Raw genomic sequence first — 18,134 nt, 5'->3', positions numbered from 1 at the left:
TCTCTTTTATTTTCTCCAACATTTTTTGCTCTCTGAGCCTCACTCAAGTCCACATCCTCTATCCTACAGTTTGGTTTGCTTTTCGGCTGGATTGTCAATATGTGCCAACACTGGACTTCCTATGGAACTGAGAAAACCAAACATTTCCAGCATTGGGAGTAATTCTGGTATGGTTTTTGGCATCACGCTAGTGGCAAAATACAGTGGACAAAGAGTTTGCTCCTTCCACTTCTGGCATGGACAGCTAAGGAATATAAAGCCTGATGGTGACAAAGGGTTGATAATTCCCTATTTTCACTGTTTATTTCTCTGGTTCTGGGACTTAGCAATGGATATTCTTTCCGATGAGGTGAGCTCTGTGAACCCAACTGCAAACTCCTTAATGCAAATAATCATGAGAGAAGACTCTACAGAAATGTTTTATGGAGCTGGAGAGATCAACATATCACATCTCTTTAATGTGACTGAGGACTCTGAAAACCTAACCATCTTTCATGTGAAGGTAACATGGGTCCCCGTGCTACTCTTCCCTGTTTCAGCTTCCCAGAAAAAACTGGCCAGCTTTGCTGACAGTGATAGTGATTGTTTTAACCATTGCTGGAAATATACTTGTCATCATGGCTGTATCACTGGAAGAAAAAACTACAGAATGCCACTAACTATTTTCTAATGTCACTTGCAATAGCTGATATGCTGCTGGGTTCTTTGTTCATGCCTGTGTCAATGTTAACCATACTGTATGTAATATTAAGCTGTGTAACCTACTGCATGTATTGAGGAGTTTTAAACACATGCATGAACATGTTGTTGTTGTTATTATTTCATGCTTTTCTAGAAAAAAATTGTAATCACTCCATATAAATTGAAATATATGTAATGGGTTCATGGATGTCAGGTGAAGAACTTGAACCTTTCCTACTTCATATTTGTAGTGACAGGAATTTTAAAACACAGGCTAGAACATTAGTTTATTACTCAGGTTGCTAGAGGAATCATCTCAAAATGTACATGTAGATGCTTTCTCACTGTTCTTTCAGGTATATTTTCCCCTGGTTCCTAATTTTCAATACTCCTAATGAGAACACAGGGTCCTGCCAGTTAGTTTTCTCTGCAAATATGCTCAGAAGCACTTATGACAACCTTTAGATTCAAAGTAGGCACTCCTTCCATTATTTTTTAATGAAGTAATACAGATGTAAATAATTCTCTTAACACTATTACCCTGCTTAAAACATCTACTTTACCAGCAAATTCTGGAATCAATATTGTGGAAGTTGAAAACAGGCATGGAATTAATTCTGCTGATTTTTTTTAGTAACACTTACTATGAAAAGCTGTAATTTCATAAGATAAGCAAATTAAGAAATTAAGTGAATAATGACTCAATTCATACCCTTGTAGGTGATTAACATTAGACCTTTCTTCTCATTGTCACCAAAATAATTTGCAGCACAGCTCGCAGAGAAAAAAAGCAGCAGCCTATTTGTTCAGTACAAAGAATGTCAGGATTTACAACCCCTAAACTTTGAGGAATTAGTTTTCCAGTGCCACAACTGAATTGCTACAGTTCAAGGAAAATCCAGACACCTCAGGAGGGAAGTGAGGCTGTTTACTAAGATTTCCTGTTGCTTCATTATTTGGAAACTAAAAAGTCGAAGAGTGAGCCTGTTTTTGGAACTTTAAAAATAGGAAAGGAGGGGGTTTTTCCAATTCCCCCAGCAAACTGGAGGTTTATTTCCCAGTTTCAGTATTTTGCACAGCTTGCCCTCGGTAGCATTTGCAAACTGTGTTTGGCATCAGTGGTGGTGTAATGTTGAGATTTTCTTGTATTAGTGATGCGATTACCTTTGGTGGGAGATACAGTGTAAGTGAGAGCCACGGGAGCAGAAATTGACCCCGATGCATGAGATTAGCAAAACCCTTTAAATCCTGTGAGATTCCCTGAGACAAGCAACAGGGACTCCTGCTGGCCAGGCTATGCTGCTGAGGAAAGAGGCACTCAAAATCTGTGGTTCAGGAGTGATTTGGATGTCAGGACACGGGATTTCCTGCGCACAGCAAAGCCGAAATGTTAATCATGGGGGGAAGGCTGCATCATCCTCCTTTGCCATCACCTAAAACCATAGAGAGGGAGGGTGCTGCCTCTGTATCCTTTCTCTCTGCTTTTTCCCTTGCAAGATCAAAAAGGGGGAGACTTTTGCATGGGGGTGATAAGTCATCTGGTGATGCACACAGGTGCATCAGAAGAGTCGTCACAGTGTGATGCACCGTCAACCTCGAGGAGAAGCAGTGATGGTGCAGAGGGTAACCTGCCCTGATGCAGGAGCATTTGTTTGGTCTCAGCAGCCCAGAGAAATGGCAGGATGCAACCAGCATCAGCTACATCATCTATATTTGAGGGTCCCGTGCCCAAACCAGGGACCTCTGCACTTGTCTCGCTCTTTCAGAGTGCCTTCAAACTGTGGATCCAGGGTGCTCCATCACCCATCCCACAACCCCCTGAAGGACAATTGTGACTACTTTGCTCAAAAGAGAGATGATTTCCTCCTTGAGAGCTTTACAGCTACTGCAGGCAATTCCCATTCAAGTGCCCAGCCACACCTGCCCCAGCCTCCACCCTTTGGACTGGGCAGTCTTTCATCCACCACCAGCACCAGCAAGTTCCACCAAGGTGGACAAGCTCACAGAGCAGAAAATTCTCAGAGGTGAACAACAACGTGTGTTCCCACCCAAAATCAGGTGCTGGATGCCTGTTGCTGCTGTCTTGGAGACTTGTCCCATGTCATCTGGTGATGACAGTAACAGTGTGGAGTGACAGCATGGAGCAGCTGTTGGGATTCTTGCTAGATGTTTTGTAATTCCCAGCTGCAGTGGAAGGACCAGGCACTTCAGAGGGGTCCTTATTTAGCCTGGTGCTGACCTCAGGGCTGGCCTTGGCTGCTGTGCTTTCTAGAAGGCAGGATGATGCACAGGGCCTCTTCAATAACTGCCCAAGCCTACAGACTCTCCTCTTTCCTTACATCACTTTCTTAGCCTTTCACTTGAAATGGTTTTTCCGTACCTCCTTTTACCAACAAACAGCAGCCTGCCACCCTCCCAGCTTGGCTTGTTTACCTCCTCATCTGAAAGGCCTGATGAGAAAACATTTGTCCTTTCCTGGAATGCTACCACCTGGCTACACGAGGAAGAAAATATATCAGTCTAGAGGCTACCTGCCCTCCCTCTCAGCCTCTCAGCCTGAAAATGTACAAGTACACAAACATCACTTGCTTGTCTCTTGGATGTGACTCCCTCATAGAAGCTCCTGGACCTCTCATATGAGCTCTCATGGACCACATGGAATCTTGAACTTTTAAAAACTTTTCCTGCCTACCAAGGAAATGCATGAAAATTGCAGCCATGGTTTCTTTTTTTCTATTGTTTCCCTTTCAGTAAGTGGCCAGGGCACAGCACAAAACAAATGTGACATGTGTCACATAAAGTAGCCCAAGGTCTGCCTGGAAGATCTTATCTACACCCTTTTCTAACTATTATGTATCCACAGTTGGATCCTATCATGGTGTTTTTCTAGGCCTTGTATTTTCCAAGGTAGTTTATCTGACAGATGCTGTTTTATCTCTGCCCCATCTATCTTTAGAGCAAGGACAAGAGGTCAAGAAGGATATGACAAATGAATTCCCAAATGCCACTGAAGCAAGAGAGCAGGCAAATATTTTCAAGTGTAAATATACCTTACCATTTTTTCCTGTGTAAACTGTGCTGGCCTGACAGAGAGATGCTGCTGGGAAGACATGAACCTGATAACCAGCCCTCATGAAACATGCTCCAGAGACCAGATTCTCCATTGAAAGACCAGAAAACAAGATAAAACATATCCATAAATTCTTTGTATGGCTTGTCAGGGTCAGGTCATACTACAGCAGCCCAAGAGCACAAAGAAATAGGTCTCCTCAGTGCTTACCAAGACTAAATTTAATTAGGAACAGAACAAGTTCCTCTGTCTCTCATTCTGTTCCTCCTCTTGCAAATCTTGTACTGTATCTCCAAAGGACACAAACACCCCAAAATACTCTGGTGTGTTGTCACTATTGCAACTTTGGCACTGCCCCATGCCACACTGCCATGGGCAGCACTAAATTAAACCTCTGCAAGATAAGGACAGGAATAACTGCAAAAAACTTGCTCCAAGGAGCATTATTAGTTGTTCCCTGCAGGACTAGGAGGGCCTTTGAGTGGGGGTCCTGCAAAGCTCTGCTTAGTTTGGGGTCTGCTCATCTAGTCCCATAGATAGAGTATAAGTTTACACAGCTTTCTAAAAGCACCGAGCTGGGAGATGTTACAAGCACTCAGAGGGAACAGGTTCAGAATCCTCAGCAATCATATGGAGCCCTAAAGAGAAGGTCTGAATAGAATAAATAACATTCAGGGCAGATAAATGCAAAGATATGGACTTGGGAAAAATACAGCAAACCAGCTACCATTGAGGAAATTTGTCCAGGTTTCAGGAATGATGAACAAGATCTGGCTGTCAAAAAGGATCATAAGCTAAGCAGGTGTCACTAGTAAGATATTTTTATACAAAAGGCACTCATCATTCCAGGTTATGTAAGTAAGGATATTCCCTGCAAAACCCATGAAGCAATCCTGTATTTCACTGAGCAGTCACAAGGCCTTTGATCAAGTCCTAAGTTTTGTTTTGGCTATTGAACGATAAGCAAGACATGGATAAATTATATAGATTCCAGGGCAGAGGAACAAGAAGAACAAAAGTTTAAAAAGCACCATCTGTAAGTAAAAAGATAAAGGAATTGCCTTTGCTTAGACTTGATGAGAAAAAGTAAAAAACTAGGTAAGATATGATAGTCATCTTCCAATAGCTTCCAGAAAGGACAGCATTCAATTATTCTTTATGGTTAGTGGGAAGGTCAAGGAAAAATGGAAGGTGTAATTTGTAGCAAAGATGATGTAGGTAAACACTAATATATTTGCTTTGGATTGGTCTCTCTGGAAGAGCCTACTGGTATTCATTGATAAAGAGAATATCCTTATTTAAATCTGTAGGAAGAGACTAAACACAGGTGAGATAAAGATCACTGGCAGGCAATAAAATCAGTTTCTTTCTTCATCTGCTACTAAAGGTAAAGTTTCAGTTTCAGAATTTAGATGGCTTTGCATATCAACAGGTGTTAATAAAGTAATAATCATGTGATGTAAAAATCCCAACACAAAACAGAGAACTTGCAGGTCTACAACAATGAAATATCTCCTATTTCCACAGATTTGCTGTCAGAAATGGTTAATTATAATAGCAAACATTAGCATTATGCAAATAGAATTTAAAAGGAAAAAAATACACTACCTGTAGCCTGAGAAAGAAGTAGAATTTATCCCAAAAGCTACAGAGTTAGAATGTTGCAAGTAAATTAAAAAGTGTCTTAATATAGTGTCAGGCAGCTTCTGTCGAGCACGATTTAACCACCAGCTCCTCCTAGACGGATATGTGGAGTAGGACAAACGTGTCACCCAAAAGATGTTTGCCATGTTCTTAGCTGATGCCAACTTTCTCTTGTGCAGGGTACACGTGGCCTCTGCCTACAAAGCTCTGTGCAGTTTGGATCTACCTGGATGTGCTTTTCTCCACTGCCTCCATCATGCACCTCTGTGCCATCTCCCTGGATCGCTACATTGCCATTCGAAACCCCATCCATCACAGCAGGTTTAACTCAAGAACAAAGGCTTTTGCAAAAATAATTGCTGTTTGGACCATATCAGTAGGTAAGTGAGGCAATATTTCAGCATGTAATTGCAGCTTGCTGGCCTTTGAGAGGATTTGACATATATATTGCAGTTTAAAATGCTATTCTCCGCCTGCAATATTTTGCTTGCCACAGTCTAAAGAAGTGCTGTGGTGTAGTAATTGTGCAATGGAAATCAATAACAGCAATAGGAAACAGAGAACTGAGCAGCACTGCCACTGAAAGAATAGACATCAGCAATAAGACTGCTGGGTTCAAGTTTGTTTTAAAGATGTGTTTATTTCCCATATTGATTATGCATCATTACCTTAACATCTGAACAGAAGAAAAATATCTCAACTGAAAAACAGATTTCTCTGTTTTATGTTAGTGTTCCCCAACCCCTTATTAAGATATTTCCTATGGGCAGATTGTGTCTGCTTTTCTCAGTGCACAGATGTGGGGTATTTATGCATCCTATCTAGCAGGAATTAGATGCTCTGTATACTGCAAATGAAAGAAGTTTCCCCACAGGACAGTTCAGAGTTATAACCTAAAATAGGTGCCCTGAATGATTCCCTGAGCTGAATCTCTCTTTGAGCTGGCAAAACCCAGAGGCTTGCAACTAGGCACAGGGGAGTCACATTTCCATTCCCATGGTGGCAGCTTCCTCAGTCCAGAGCAGTTTGATGGTGAGGAAGATGGAAAGGGTTTGGTGCCTGATGCCACCAGGGATTTTCTGACACACCTGGGGCAATGGTTCTCAAATGTGTTGAAAGCACAGTTCCCTTTCAGCTCATTTGATTTTGCAAACCCCCCAAGCACTGGCAGATCGTTTATTCGTGAGAAAAAAAAAAATTCAGTCTTGTGCCCTGAAAGAGATGAATGCTGCCAGCAATCAAAGGTAATTAGCCGCTTCCCTGGCTAACATAAATTGTTGCAAGTGGTAACTACAATCTGTTACTGTTCTTCCAAGGAGAAGGAAAAAAGATGATGTCTAACACTGCTGCCTGCCTGCTTGCTGCTCTGAATTGCCTCTTGGAGTCCCCCTCCATCTTGGCCCAGAATTTGGGAAAACACACTCTAGGATATCTATGACCTGAATTAGCTGCATCTTCTATAGGGCAGCAAGAAATAGTGGGAGCCAATTCTCAATGGGACAGATCTGCATCCTCCAAGACTTGTCAAGGTTCAGCTCAGCCATCAGATACAGATGTCTAGCACAGGACAGGTGAATTCCACCCAGCTATAAAGGAAGCCTACAACAACTCAGCTGTAGAGGTCTTTATACAGATTAGGTGAATCATACCTTACCTCTCTACAGTCACTTTCTGGATCAGTCCAGTACAAAATATATTACTTAATCTGTTCAGTTTTCCAACTCATGGATGCTGCTAAGTGCCAGCACTTTCATTACATTCTCCATATAACCTAAGTCAAGATTTCCTTATGTTTGTATGTACTGTCTTTGTCTGCATTTGTGTGTCGTGGCTGGGCTTACTGCCTGAAATTACTTTTTAAACACTGATAAATTCACAAAATGCTCTTCCATGCTGCTCAGCATCTTTCCTCAGATAGTGGCTCACTCTTACAAGGAATTAAGACAAAAATATTTAAGCTCTATTAGTTTGAACGTGGTTTATGTCTTCTAATAGGAGGGGTTAGTTCTTGATGCCTTGACATTTAATTTCAAAATTTAGGACTATTCTTTGCAGTAATAACTGACAACTTACACATTGTAAAAATACCTTTTCTGCTCTCTAGAGAATTCATTTTTAACCATTATCAGATGAGACAGAAATGTTGTTATTATTATTGCAAGTGATAGCAACAAAATTCCTATTTATATAACTGAAAAATACAATCCCATATTTTCTTGGAAAGCATGAGAGGACAGAGTCCTGCTTTACTGCAGCTGGATAAAGACACATGTAAGGGAATGGTGAATGTTAGGAAAATAGGTGGGCTGATAGGGTAAACTCATCCTCACTCACCCATCATTTGTCATCACAACACTGAGAAGATTAAACAGAGAGAAATGAATGCAGACAACACGGTGGGTGTGCAGAAATGAAGTGGTGCTGAGCTGGTTTGCCAGTCCTGGCTTCCTCAAGGGCTATGGGGAGATGAGCTGAAGGAAAACAGGTTGTGTCCCAGTCTGATGACTGTGTTGTGAATGAGCTCTGGCAAATGAGATGTGCTCCTGAGGACAGACAGGTAAGCAAACACACAGCAAGCTATAAAAAAGCTGCTGATCTAGTCACTGCCAGCCTGGACTGAGTTTGCACTACAGCATATTGCTATACTAATAGAATAAAGAAAAATGCCAGGACTATAAGAGATCTTGCTAAATCCCAGGTCACCCACACAGCTTGCTATCAGTCCATCACTGACCCTGTCCTCATCCACCACAGTCCAACTCAGAAGTGATAGGAAATGGTTTCTGACGAACATGCTTTCTATACCATTTACTAATGGAAATGGTTTCTGAACAGATATTCTCCATGTCTCATTTACCAGTCTCCAGCTTCTCAGTGATATTTAGAGTGACAGAGCTATAAATTATTTAACTCTTTGCATTTTCACACAGAGGCAGAGCTGGTGTTGGGCACAGCACACTCTCTGGTGTGGCTCCCATCTCACTGACAAATTCAGAGAGGTGAGAGTTTCTCCAGGTTTTGCCCTCCAGCCTCAATTAGTTATCCTTTGGCTTCCCCTTGCTCCTGCAGTTTGCAGCTGAACTGGTGCCCTGTGAATTTTCAAGATGTATGAGGCAAAGGTTAAAAAGCAAGAGAAAGAAATGGAAGGTATCCTTTCATAGAATCACAGAATCATAGAATTGGCTGGGTTGGAAGGGACCTCAGAGATCATCAAGTCCAACCCTTGATCCACTGTTGCGGTTGCTAGACCATGGCACTGAGTGCCACATCCAGTCTCTTTTTAAATATCTCCAGGGATGGAGAATCCACTACTTCCCTGGGCAGCCCATTCCAATGTCTGATCACCCTCTCCCTAAAGAAATTCTTTCTAATATCCAACCTAAACCTCCCCTGGCACAACTTGAGACCATGCCCTCTTGTCTTGCTGAGAGTTGCCTGGGAAAAGAGACCAACCCCCCCCTGGCTACCCCCTCCTTTCAGGGAGTTGTAGAGAGTGATGAGGTCTCCCCTGAGCCTCCTCTTCTCCAGGCTGAACAGCCCCAGCTCCCTCAGCCTCTCCTCATAGGATCTGTGCTGGAGTCCCTTCACCAGCCTGGTTGCCCTCCTTTGGACCTGCTCCAGGACTTCAATCTCCTTCCTAAACTGAGGGGCCCAGAACTGGACACAGGACTCGAGGTGTGGCCTCACCAGGGCTGAGTACAGGGGCAGAATCCCTTCCCTGGACCTGTTGGCACACTGTTCCAGACACAGGCCAGGATGCCATTGGCCTTCTTGGCTATCTGGGCCAAATGATGTTGTCAGAGCATTCTGGAAAGGGCCACATTGTATCAGCTGGATCACCCTTATCCACCTGCTCACTGACTCTGTAAATCCTTCTCACTGATTTGTTGGGCATGGCTTCTGTCTGACTTCTGGGGCATGCAGAAGTTCTCCTAATGCTTCCTGATCTACCCCTGTCTCCTTCATGATGACTTCCAACTTACTTCAGTAAAATCACTTTCCCTCACCAAATTTGTAATTTTCCTTTTGTGCACTGAATTCACAAATTTATTCATGAATTTGATCCAAAGAGCAGTCAATCCATGACCTTCCTCCCACTCGATGGATACATGGAGGATTTTTTTCAAAATAGCATAAAATGGGACAATAATTTGACTTATTTGACTTCTGAAATCTTGATTTTGTTATATGAAAAAAATAATTGTACTAACATTTGGTTTTGCATTTAGTAGAAAAGAGCATTTAGCCAGCAGCCTTTCTTTCACTGGACCATGTAGTGCCACAGGCAATTGGTTTAAAATGAATTCTAAGTACTGTAACAGATTCTAATTGTGTCTTTAATTCTTAAATCATTCAGTACCCAGAGAGGCTAGATAATTAGATTATTTGTAGCTGTTGAAGGCAAAAGCCCATTAAACCTTGAAAATTATTCCATTTGTTTTAAAGCACAGAGGTCATTATTGAGAACAGGTGAAAAAAGCCCAAGCATTTCTCCTTCCTAGCCAAAAACAGAGCTGAATTTTGTATAAAGTTTAACTGGAATCTGTAAAATTGTAAATAAAGACTATGCTGAAAAACATAGGTAAAGCACTTTTGAGCCCAAAGTGGGTGTAAGAAGCATTTTGTTCTGCCAGAGGCCAACAATGTGGCATTCTCTCCTTTAAAAATCCATGAAAAGGCCACATAAAAGAATTACAGTCATGACTGCTAAGCCCCTATAGATATCATTCCTCAGCTCTTATTTCTCTCTGTTCATCTGTTGGTGGCCTAAGTAATGTGAAGTTTGATGCAGCCCAAATCCTCTTAGCTGAGTTTTTTCTTATCTTTTCTCACTCAGCCTACACATCTGTTCACTTCCTTCAGGCAGCCTCTGCTTTCCCCAGTGAGTAACAACACAGATTTATTCAGTACTTTTCATGCAGGGGAAAAAAAAAAAAAAGTCCTAAGTGTCTAAAGTGGAGCTGGATGAATCTGGTGAAATAACTCCCAGTGCATAACTCCTGAAATTTTGCCATTGCTTTCAAGACCTCAAAATACAGAAGTCATGTAGCATGTGAAGCATCAGTCTCCAAAGTGCAAGGTGAATGAAACAAGCCCAATGAAGCTGAGCCCTCTGATAATTTGGCAGTGGAAAGATTTATTATGACACAGAAGCTTACACCCCCTTCTCAGGCAGCCTTCCAGTTCACTGCATGGCTTCTTGACCATAAAGGTCCATGAAGGGCCAGGTAAGCAGCCAAGATTTGAGGAGTACAACTACCGCTGGCTTTGGGTTGTGGTTTGTTGACAGCTTTGGCTTCCTTCAGCTCACACCTCTTCCATTTGGAAGTTTCCTTACTGTTTTCAAAAATCACAACTAGCCAAGGGTTGAGAATCCCCGTTTGGGACCCACCACATCCTCTATTTCTCCCAGATGACATACTTAGAATTTTCCAGTTCAACTCTAATTTAGGGATGGCTTGACATGGGTAAAGACCACTGTTACAAAATGGAATATACTGCCAAAATACATAAAATTGCATATAGTGATGCATAGCAGTGCACTCCAACAATATAGATTTAAAGGTGAGAACCTAAATTTGGCAGTTCTGGAACTAAAAATGTCTGCTACTCTTTCCTCCTTATCATTTAGTTACTCACTTCACTTCCATTTCTTCTTCTGAAAATTTTGCATTCTTAGCAGTATTTATAATAATTTCCTTAGTTAACTCCTTTTTTTTTTTTTTCTCAAGTTCATGAAATAATCTCCCAGATAATAATATTGTTTGCTCTCCCCAGCTGGAGATTCTCATGGGCAAACACTATGGCTTTGTATTTGGGCAATTGCCTGATCTGTTTCCCATTTATGGATGTAGATGGCCCCATAAACATAAAATGCCATAAAGATGTTTTCAAAAACTTTAACACAACATATAGAGAAATTTGCATTAACTATAATGAAGGCCCATGGTGCATAATTTCATGAATGAAATACTGGAATTTTATAACCATCTCATTGAAGTGGGGTCTTCATTGTATTCTTTTTATGAAGATGCGATGTGTGAGGCTCTGTAGTCAGCAATAGCTATGCCAGTAGAAAGTTCATCATCACCCTAATGACCCCAGCAGAAGTGACAGCTAATGACAGCAAAGTGACAGCAAGGCCTTTGACACCGTCTCCCACAGCATCCTCCTGAAAAAGCTGTCAGCCCACAGCTTGGACAGGAGCACCGTGTGCTGGGTTAGGAACTGGCTGGAGGGCCGGGCCCAGAGAGTGGTGGTGAACGGGGCTGCATCCAGTTGGCGGCCGGTCACTAGTGGTGTCCCCCAGGGATCAGTATTGGGCCCAGTTCTGTTTAATATCTTTATCGACGACTTAGACGAAGGGATTGAGTCCATCATCAGCAAATTCGCAGATGACACCAAGCTGGGAGGAAGTGTGGACCAACTCGAAGGCAGGAGGGCTCTGCAGAGGGACCTGGACAGACTAGAGAGCTGGGCCGATTCCAACGGGATGAGGTTCAACAAGGCCAAGTGCCGGGTCCTGCACTTTGGCCACAACAACCCCATGGGGAGCTCCAGGCTTCGGACAGAGTGGCTGGAGAGCAGCCAGGCAGAAAGGGACCTGGGAGTCTGCATTGACAAGAAACTGAACATGAGCCAGCAGTGTGCCCAGGTGGCCAAGAAGGCCAATGGCATCCTGGCCTGTATCAGGAACAGCGTGGCCAGCAGGTCCAGGGAAAGGATTCTTCCCCTGTACTCAGCGCTGGTTAGGCCACACCTCGAGTACTGTGTCCAGTTCTGGACCCCTCAGTTTAAGAAGGATGTAGAGGTCCTGGAACAGGTCCAAAGGAGGGCAACCAGGCTGGTGAAGGGACTCGAGCACAGGCCCTATGAGGAGAGGCTGAGAGAGCTGGGGCTGTTCAGCCTGGAGAAGAGGAGGCTCAGGGGAGACCTCATTGCTGCCTACAACTACCTGAAAGGAGGCTGTAGTGAGGTGGGAACTGGACTCTTTTCACAGACAACCTTCAACAAGACAAGAGGACACAGTCTTAAGTTGTGCCAGGGGAGGTTTAGGTTAGATATTAGGAAGAATTTCTTCACGGAGAGGGTGATTAGGCTATGGAATGGACTTCCCGGTGAGGTGGTAGATTCTCCGTCCCTGGAGACATTTAAAAAAAGACTGGATGTGGCACTCAGTGCCATGGTCTAGCAACTGCTCCGGTGGGTCAAGGGTTGGACTAGATGATCTCTGAGGTCCCTTCCAACCCAGCTAATTCTATGATTCTATGATTCTATGAGGAAATGAGGACTTCATGCACAGGTTGTCAGAGGGAAGTTACCAGCCAGTGTTGTGATGTACATTTCTGACTTGGCTGGCATACACATTCTGGTTCTGAGGCATGACTTAAGAGACATAAATATCATATTTACTTTCCTCTCAGATGTAAATTATCCCCATATTTCCCACACAACAGAATCTTTTACTTGATTTGTTTGTCCCAGAAGAGTGAGCACTTCCCATCCACCAGACCAGCAGCTTACCACACATATCTCACTCCAGGAACTGTGAAGGTTATAAAATGTTACATTTAGAACTATGAGAACTATGTTGTGGGTTTTTTTTTTTATCTTATCTGACAAGGAGGTGTCACTAACCTTATATTTTTTATGAAAAAATGCTCCAAGGAAGGGGATGATTGAATGTGTTTCTAAATTCTCCAGATTTGGAAATGCAGAGATAAAGAAACAACATAAAAATCTATAGAGCTACATTTCCCAACCAGAGACATTGAACAACCTGGCATACTGCTGGATGGAAAAGAGTGCATTAAACCAGCAGATATGTCCTGTCATATGAAGAATAATTAGTATGCATACATTTACCATTTTCTTTGTCATTACTTGATTATCAGGAGGAGATGAAGGTTTTTGTGTATGAAACAAGCACAGACCCATTTCATGAGCTCCTCTTTTGCAAGAAACATTCTGCTTTACAAGTGAAAAAAGGACTCAGAAGTGATGTATAGATTTCTTTCTGCTTTGGTTTAATTTTAAAGGACAAATTTTAAAGGGTAGAGATTTATTTTTAATACTGGAGCTCTATGGGAAGAATATAGCTAGTCAAGGTACTGATGACAGAATTTGTTTATTATCTTTAAAAAAAAAACCAAACAAACAAATATACAAAAAACCTGGAAAGAACCTGGCTAGGGAAGGTACTGATGATAGAATTTGTTTATTATCTCTAAAAAAAACAACAACAAAACCACAAACAAACAAATAGACTGGAAAGAACCTGGCTAGTCAAGGTACTGATGAAAGAATTTATTATCTTTTTTAAAAAAAAACCAACAACAACAAACAAACAACAAACAAACAAAAAAACAAACCACTTGTCTTCACTTTGAAAACCATAAGAACCATATTGTTCTTCCCCTTGAATCTACCAGCAAAAAAGCATTATCAGCCTGGTCAGGTTTCTTTGAATGAATGAGTAACTGTTCCTGGTTGATAATATAATCTATAATCAGCTGGTCTCTCTTTGTAGGATACTTTAGAGACAATGCAATGATTTAAGAAAAAAGGCAGTAACAGTATAGTGTCTATTATAAGTTACTTCTTTGTAGCGGGAGGAGCCATTCTTGCTCCTGAAGCTCGACGAGCTGCTGGTCTCTTCCAGGACTCCAGCCACCACACAGCGCTTCAGGGTAGAAGTGTAGCGGGAAGAGCCTTTCTTGCTCCAGAGGCTCGACGAGCTGCTGATCTCTCCATGCCTCGCACCAGAGTGAGCTGAGGTGCCTCCTGTGGGTGTGTCCCACCTTTATTGGCCCCCTGGTCTTGCTCATGCCCAATAGGGGCCTGTCCTAATCAGGCACAGGTGGACTCACACCCACTCTTTGGCAACTCAAGGCACCTGGTTGACAAGGTCTCTCTACACTTCTTCTCTGAAAGGCTGCATCTTTTAGCCAGTTGGATGCAATATATACAAGAACTCAAAATGGATTCACCATCCAGAAGGGGAAGGATAAATCTAGGTCCCACCACAGGACACCCTTTTTTGCAGAAACTGCCATGTGAAGTGTTGCAAAATGAAAAAAGGACACGTTCACATGCCTGCTCTCATCTTTTCCCAGCTGATCTCTACAATACTCCATTACTTAAAAGGGGATCCTATGTGGACCAAGAAATAGCTTGAGCATCTCTAAACAGAGGAACTGGAATTTCTGCATAGCAGAATCCACATGCAATATAAATGAGCAGAAAAGAAGTGCACAAGGAATCATGTTGGGATTTATAAACTGTCATCTGTACACTGTAATTGCATTTAATCACCTTATAAATTAAAAATAACACACTATTGCATAGAAGAAAATGTCAAGAGCAAAAACATTTTCAGGCATTTTAAACTTATACAAAGCAAGTTCACAGCTTCTTTTATGTATTCTAAAGAAACAAATTTGATTTAAGCCAGGTTTCGTGTTTTATAATGTTAGGGAAGAGAAATGAATCACAGAATCCCCTTTAAAATGAAATCCTCACCCTGATTAATCCTTACCCCAATTAGCAGGGATGTTGCAGACTGTCACACACTCAGGCTGCAATTAACTTTCCCCATGCACATCCTGGCCCATGTTATTGGCACCATTTCTAAGCAGAAGCCCAGCTAATAAAAGCCAGAGCTTTTTTGTCAGAGCTGAGACAACATATTCCTACTTACCTAGAACAAATTTAGAAATACCTGTCAGCTGCTTTTTGCTATGATGTCCTCCAGAGGAACTGACAGGAAACAGCTTGTCAAACTCTTATGATGTCCTGAAAGCAGGATGAGGCAGGCAATAGAGGCTCTTTTCTGTCTGTCAGCTTCAGAGCTGTGTATTTCACAGTATTCAGCCCTGCATTTATGTTGCAAGTAAATCACACCCACTGGGAAGACTTCTTCTTCACAGAACATAACCCTCACTATGATTTCATACTTGACCTGAGCTTTAAAACATCAAATTGATCACTATTGCTGGGACCATAGGCTGAGGTGAACTGTGAGTATCCCAAGAAAGTCTGTGGTTTTGGTTCTCAAGTGCTTTGAATGAGCTCTGTGACTTTCTCCTTACAACTATGTGCTCCTAAGTTTTATGCTGAATGTTCCCTGGGTAAACCAAGCCCTGCCTTGCATACCACTGCAGGGCATGAGGAGGTCCCTCAAGCATCCATTTCTTCTTGCAAGGGCAGGTCACAGATTTATTTTTCATTTTCAAGGCCGTTTGTGACATTTAGCAGAAAAATAAGACTGGGAATGATGCTTCAGCACCTACATAGACACCTATGGATGGGAAATATGGGCAGATATTTTTTTTTATCTGTTCTTCAACTCTGCCATCTTCTAAATGTGACCCAGGCACTGACTGATCTGACAAAAGAGCAGCTCAGTGTGAAGGGCATTCCCCACTGCCTGGGCGACGAAGCATACGGAAGCAGGATCCCAAACCATGGTGTTCAGACTGGTGCAGATCTCTAAGTTGCTTCTCATCCTGTTTCTCCTTTCAAATTATCCATTATACCAGAACATCTATCCCAATAGCTGTCCAAATTGGTGAGGTCTTCTTGTACATTTTCTTCAGTAGGAAGATGACCATTTTCTTAGCCAGCAGCCCCTGCAACAGCCACATAGGAGACATGGGGAGACAAGACCAAGGTCTGGATTAAAGTGGAACATGGTCTCAGCTCTAGAAAATCCATATGAACTACAGACTGGGCCACTAAGCTTAGTGCAAAGTGACTGTTAAAAAAAAAAAAACACATTAAACAATTTACCTGACTGTTACATTCTTTTTCCTGTTAAACTACAGAATACCACTGGAGAAATCTCATAGAGATAACAACAGAAGTCTTTGCTCAGTTCAGTGGGGGATTAAGACAGAGTTAAATAAATTACCAACATTCAACAAATCATACAAAGTAATATAGAGTTTCTTGTCATCTAAACTGCTCTGGGAGCCATCAAATTGGTTGCATATGATACTGGAATATCTAAGATCTCTCCATAATTTCTGGCTTATTGCTGCTATATTATTTTTTAAACATTACTCTGTATATACCATGTATTGCATATAATAAATTAGCCTTGACGAGCCTTCAAGACCATGATAGCTAAAAAGGCAGGCTGATAACTTGTGATTTGGGATGACCCTGGTACAAATGCATGGAATTTGTTTCCTATAGCACAATTATCCCCAAATCTATTCTCTTAGAGGCCTGAACAGTGAACACTGTGAAGCCACATGACTTGAAATACAAAAAGGTCCTCTGCTAAGCAAGAGTGATATCACAAGTGGCTGGACTTGATCCCACTTAAAGGCTATTTTCCTTTTAAAATTAGAGAATCTTCCTAAACCAGCAACAGAGGGGAATTTGTACCTTCATTCGAGTAGAACTGAAATTTTTGCTACAGGAAACTTAAAAGCACCAGTGGAATTTAAACAACAGTAACTGAGTACACAGAAAAGAAAAAGGTTCTTTGACCTCCTCTGCTGCATTTTGCTGAGCCACAGAAGTTTCAGGTTTCTCCATCCAGAAGCTTTAAATAAGTAGCACCTCGTCCCTCTGTGCAGAGCCAGGCTGCAGACCATTGGCACCTCTTGCAGCTTTTCAAACAGAATTTTCAGCTCTTTATCATAAGGTCAGTAATTTCTAAGGGCTTCTAATCATGTGGATGAGATGGTTGTACTTGTGTCCTCTTGAGAACATGAAGCTCAGCTTGTTCCCAGCTCCCATCTGACAGCAGGACTGTAGCTGCCATCTGGCTGCTTGGGATTTGGCTCAGCTGAGCCAGCACCCCCCAGGCAAGCCAATTCCTTGGCCTCCTGTCCACACTTTGACAGACACTGACTGACTTTCTACTCTTTCCAGGCTTGGGGATGGGGACCAGTCCCAATCTCATCACAGACTAGACTTCAAATAAACTGGTACTGTAAATAATAATGTAATTAAATTACAGGGTGGAAGGTCTTAAAAGCCTTTTTTTGTCACATTAGTAACCTACCCCTAGGCCCTCTGAATTTTGCAGCTGCAGTTGGATTTCCACTAGGCACTGAGCAGGGTGAAACTCCATCCTCTCTCCCTCCTGAAAAGTCTTCCTTGGTGGGAGGCAGGGATTAAAGTGCAGGCAGATGTGCAGAGCAAGCTGAAATCCATGTAGAAGGGCCAGGACACAGGGCTATGTGCCCTGTCACCCTCCCCTGTCATTACTGTCCCAGCTGGAATTACTGGGATAGACACCCAGACAATATGCAGGCAGATGGAGCCTCCCAGCAGCCTTCACCAGACCCACTTGAACAAATGAACACTACTGAGCTATGAAAATTGCAGAAATCTCCACTGCTACCCTGTGCCCTTCCTCCTATTCACTTGAGAGCTGCCAGGACATCTCCTTAGAGCAGCACTGATGTGGAACAGCAGACTGAAAGTTTCACAGTCCTGGTCTTCTTGGTCTTCAGGGGATTGTCAATGTTTGTAACAACTCCCCACACTCAGTTAATCAAAACAAAGCTGACATAAGTAGTAAAAAACTTGATGATGACTTCAGATCATGAAAATGTAGCTTGTAACTCAGTCACCTAGAAAAGCTGGCAGTTTCAGTTGGGTATATGCAGATGGGTATATGTCCATGTGAAATTAATGCTTATTTTCAGCCCTGTTTCTTTTAACATGAGCAGTTGTGGTATCCAGACATCTCTGAGCCAGGATGGATATAGAGTACCAG

The 18,134-nt window shown here is 42.3% G+C and overlaps 1 protein-coding gene across 1 annotated transcript in view; it reads left to right on the top strand.

Annotated features, from left to right (window-relative positions):
• Nucleotides 1-328: 328 nt before the first annotated feature.
• Nucleotides 329-18,134, top strand: part of HTR2A (5-hydroxytryptamine receptor 2A) — a 28,057-nt gene continuing 10,251 nt past the window's right edge. Inside the window, 7 exon segments of the mRNA XM_030459979.1 lie at nucleotides 329-386; nucleotides 389-420; nucleotides 422-513; nucleotides 515-635; nucleotides 637-741; nucleotide 1,088; nucleotides 5,575-5,775. Of these exon segments, the coding sequence (XP_030315839.1) occupies nucleotides 329-386; nucleotides 389-420; nucleotides 422-513; nucleotides 515-635; nucleotides 637-741; nucleotide 1,088; nucleotides 5,575-5,775 (610 nt within the window).

Source organism: Calypte anna, chromosome 1 (assembly GCF_003957555.1).
Source record: "Calypte anna isolate BGI_N300 chromosome 1, bCalAnn1_v1.p, whole genome shotgun sequence".
In the NCBI taxonomy this organism is placed as follows: Eukaryota; Metazoa; Chordata; class Aves; order Apodiformes; family Trochilidae; genus Calypte; species Calypte anna.
Note: the sequence above shows the minus strand (reverse complement) of the source record. Positions and strands in the feature narration are given on the sequence as shown.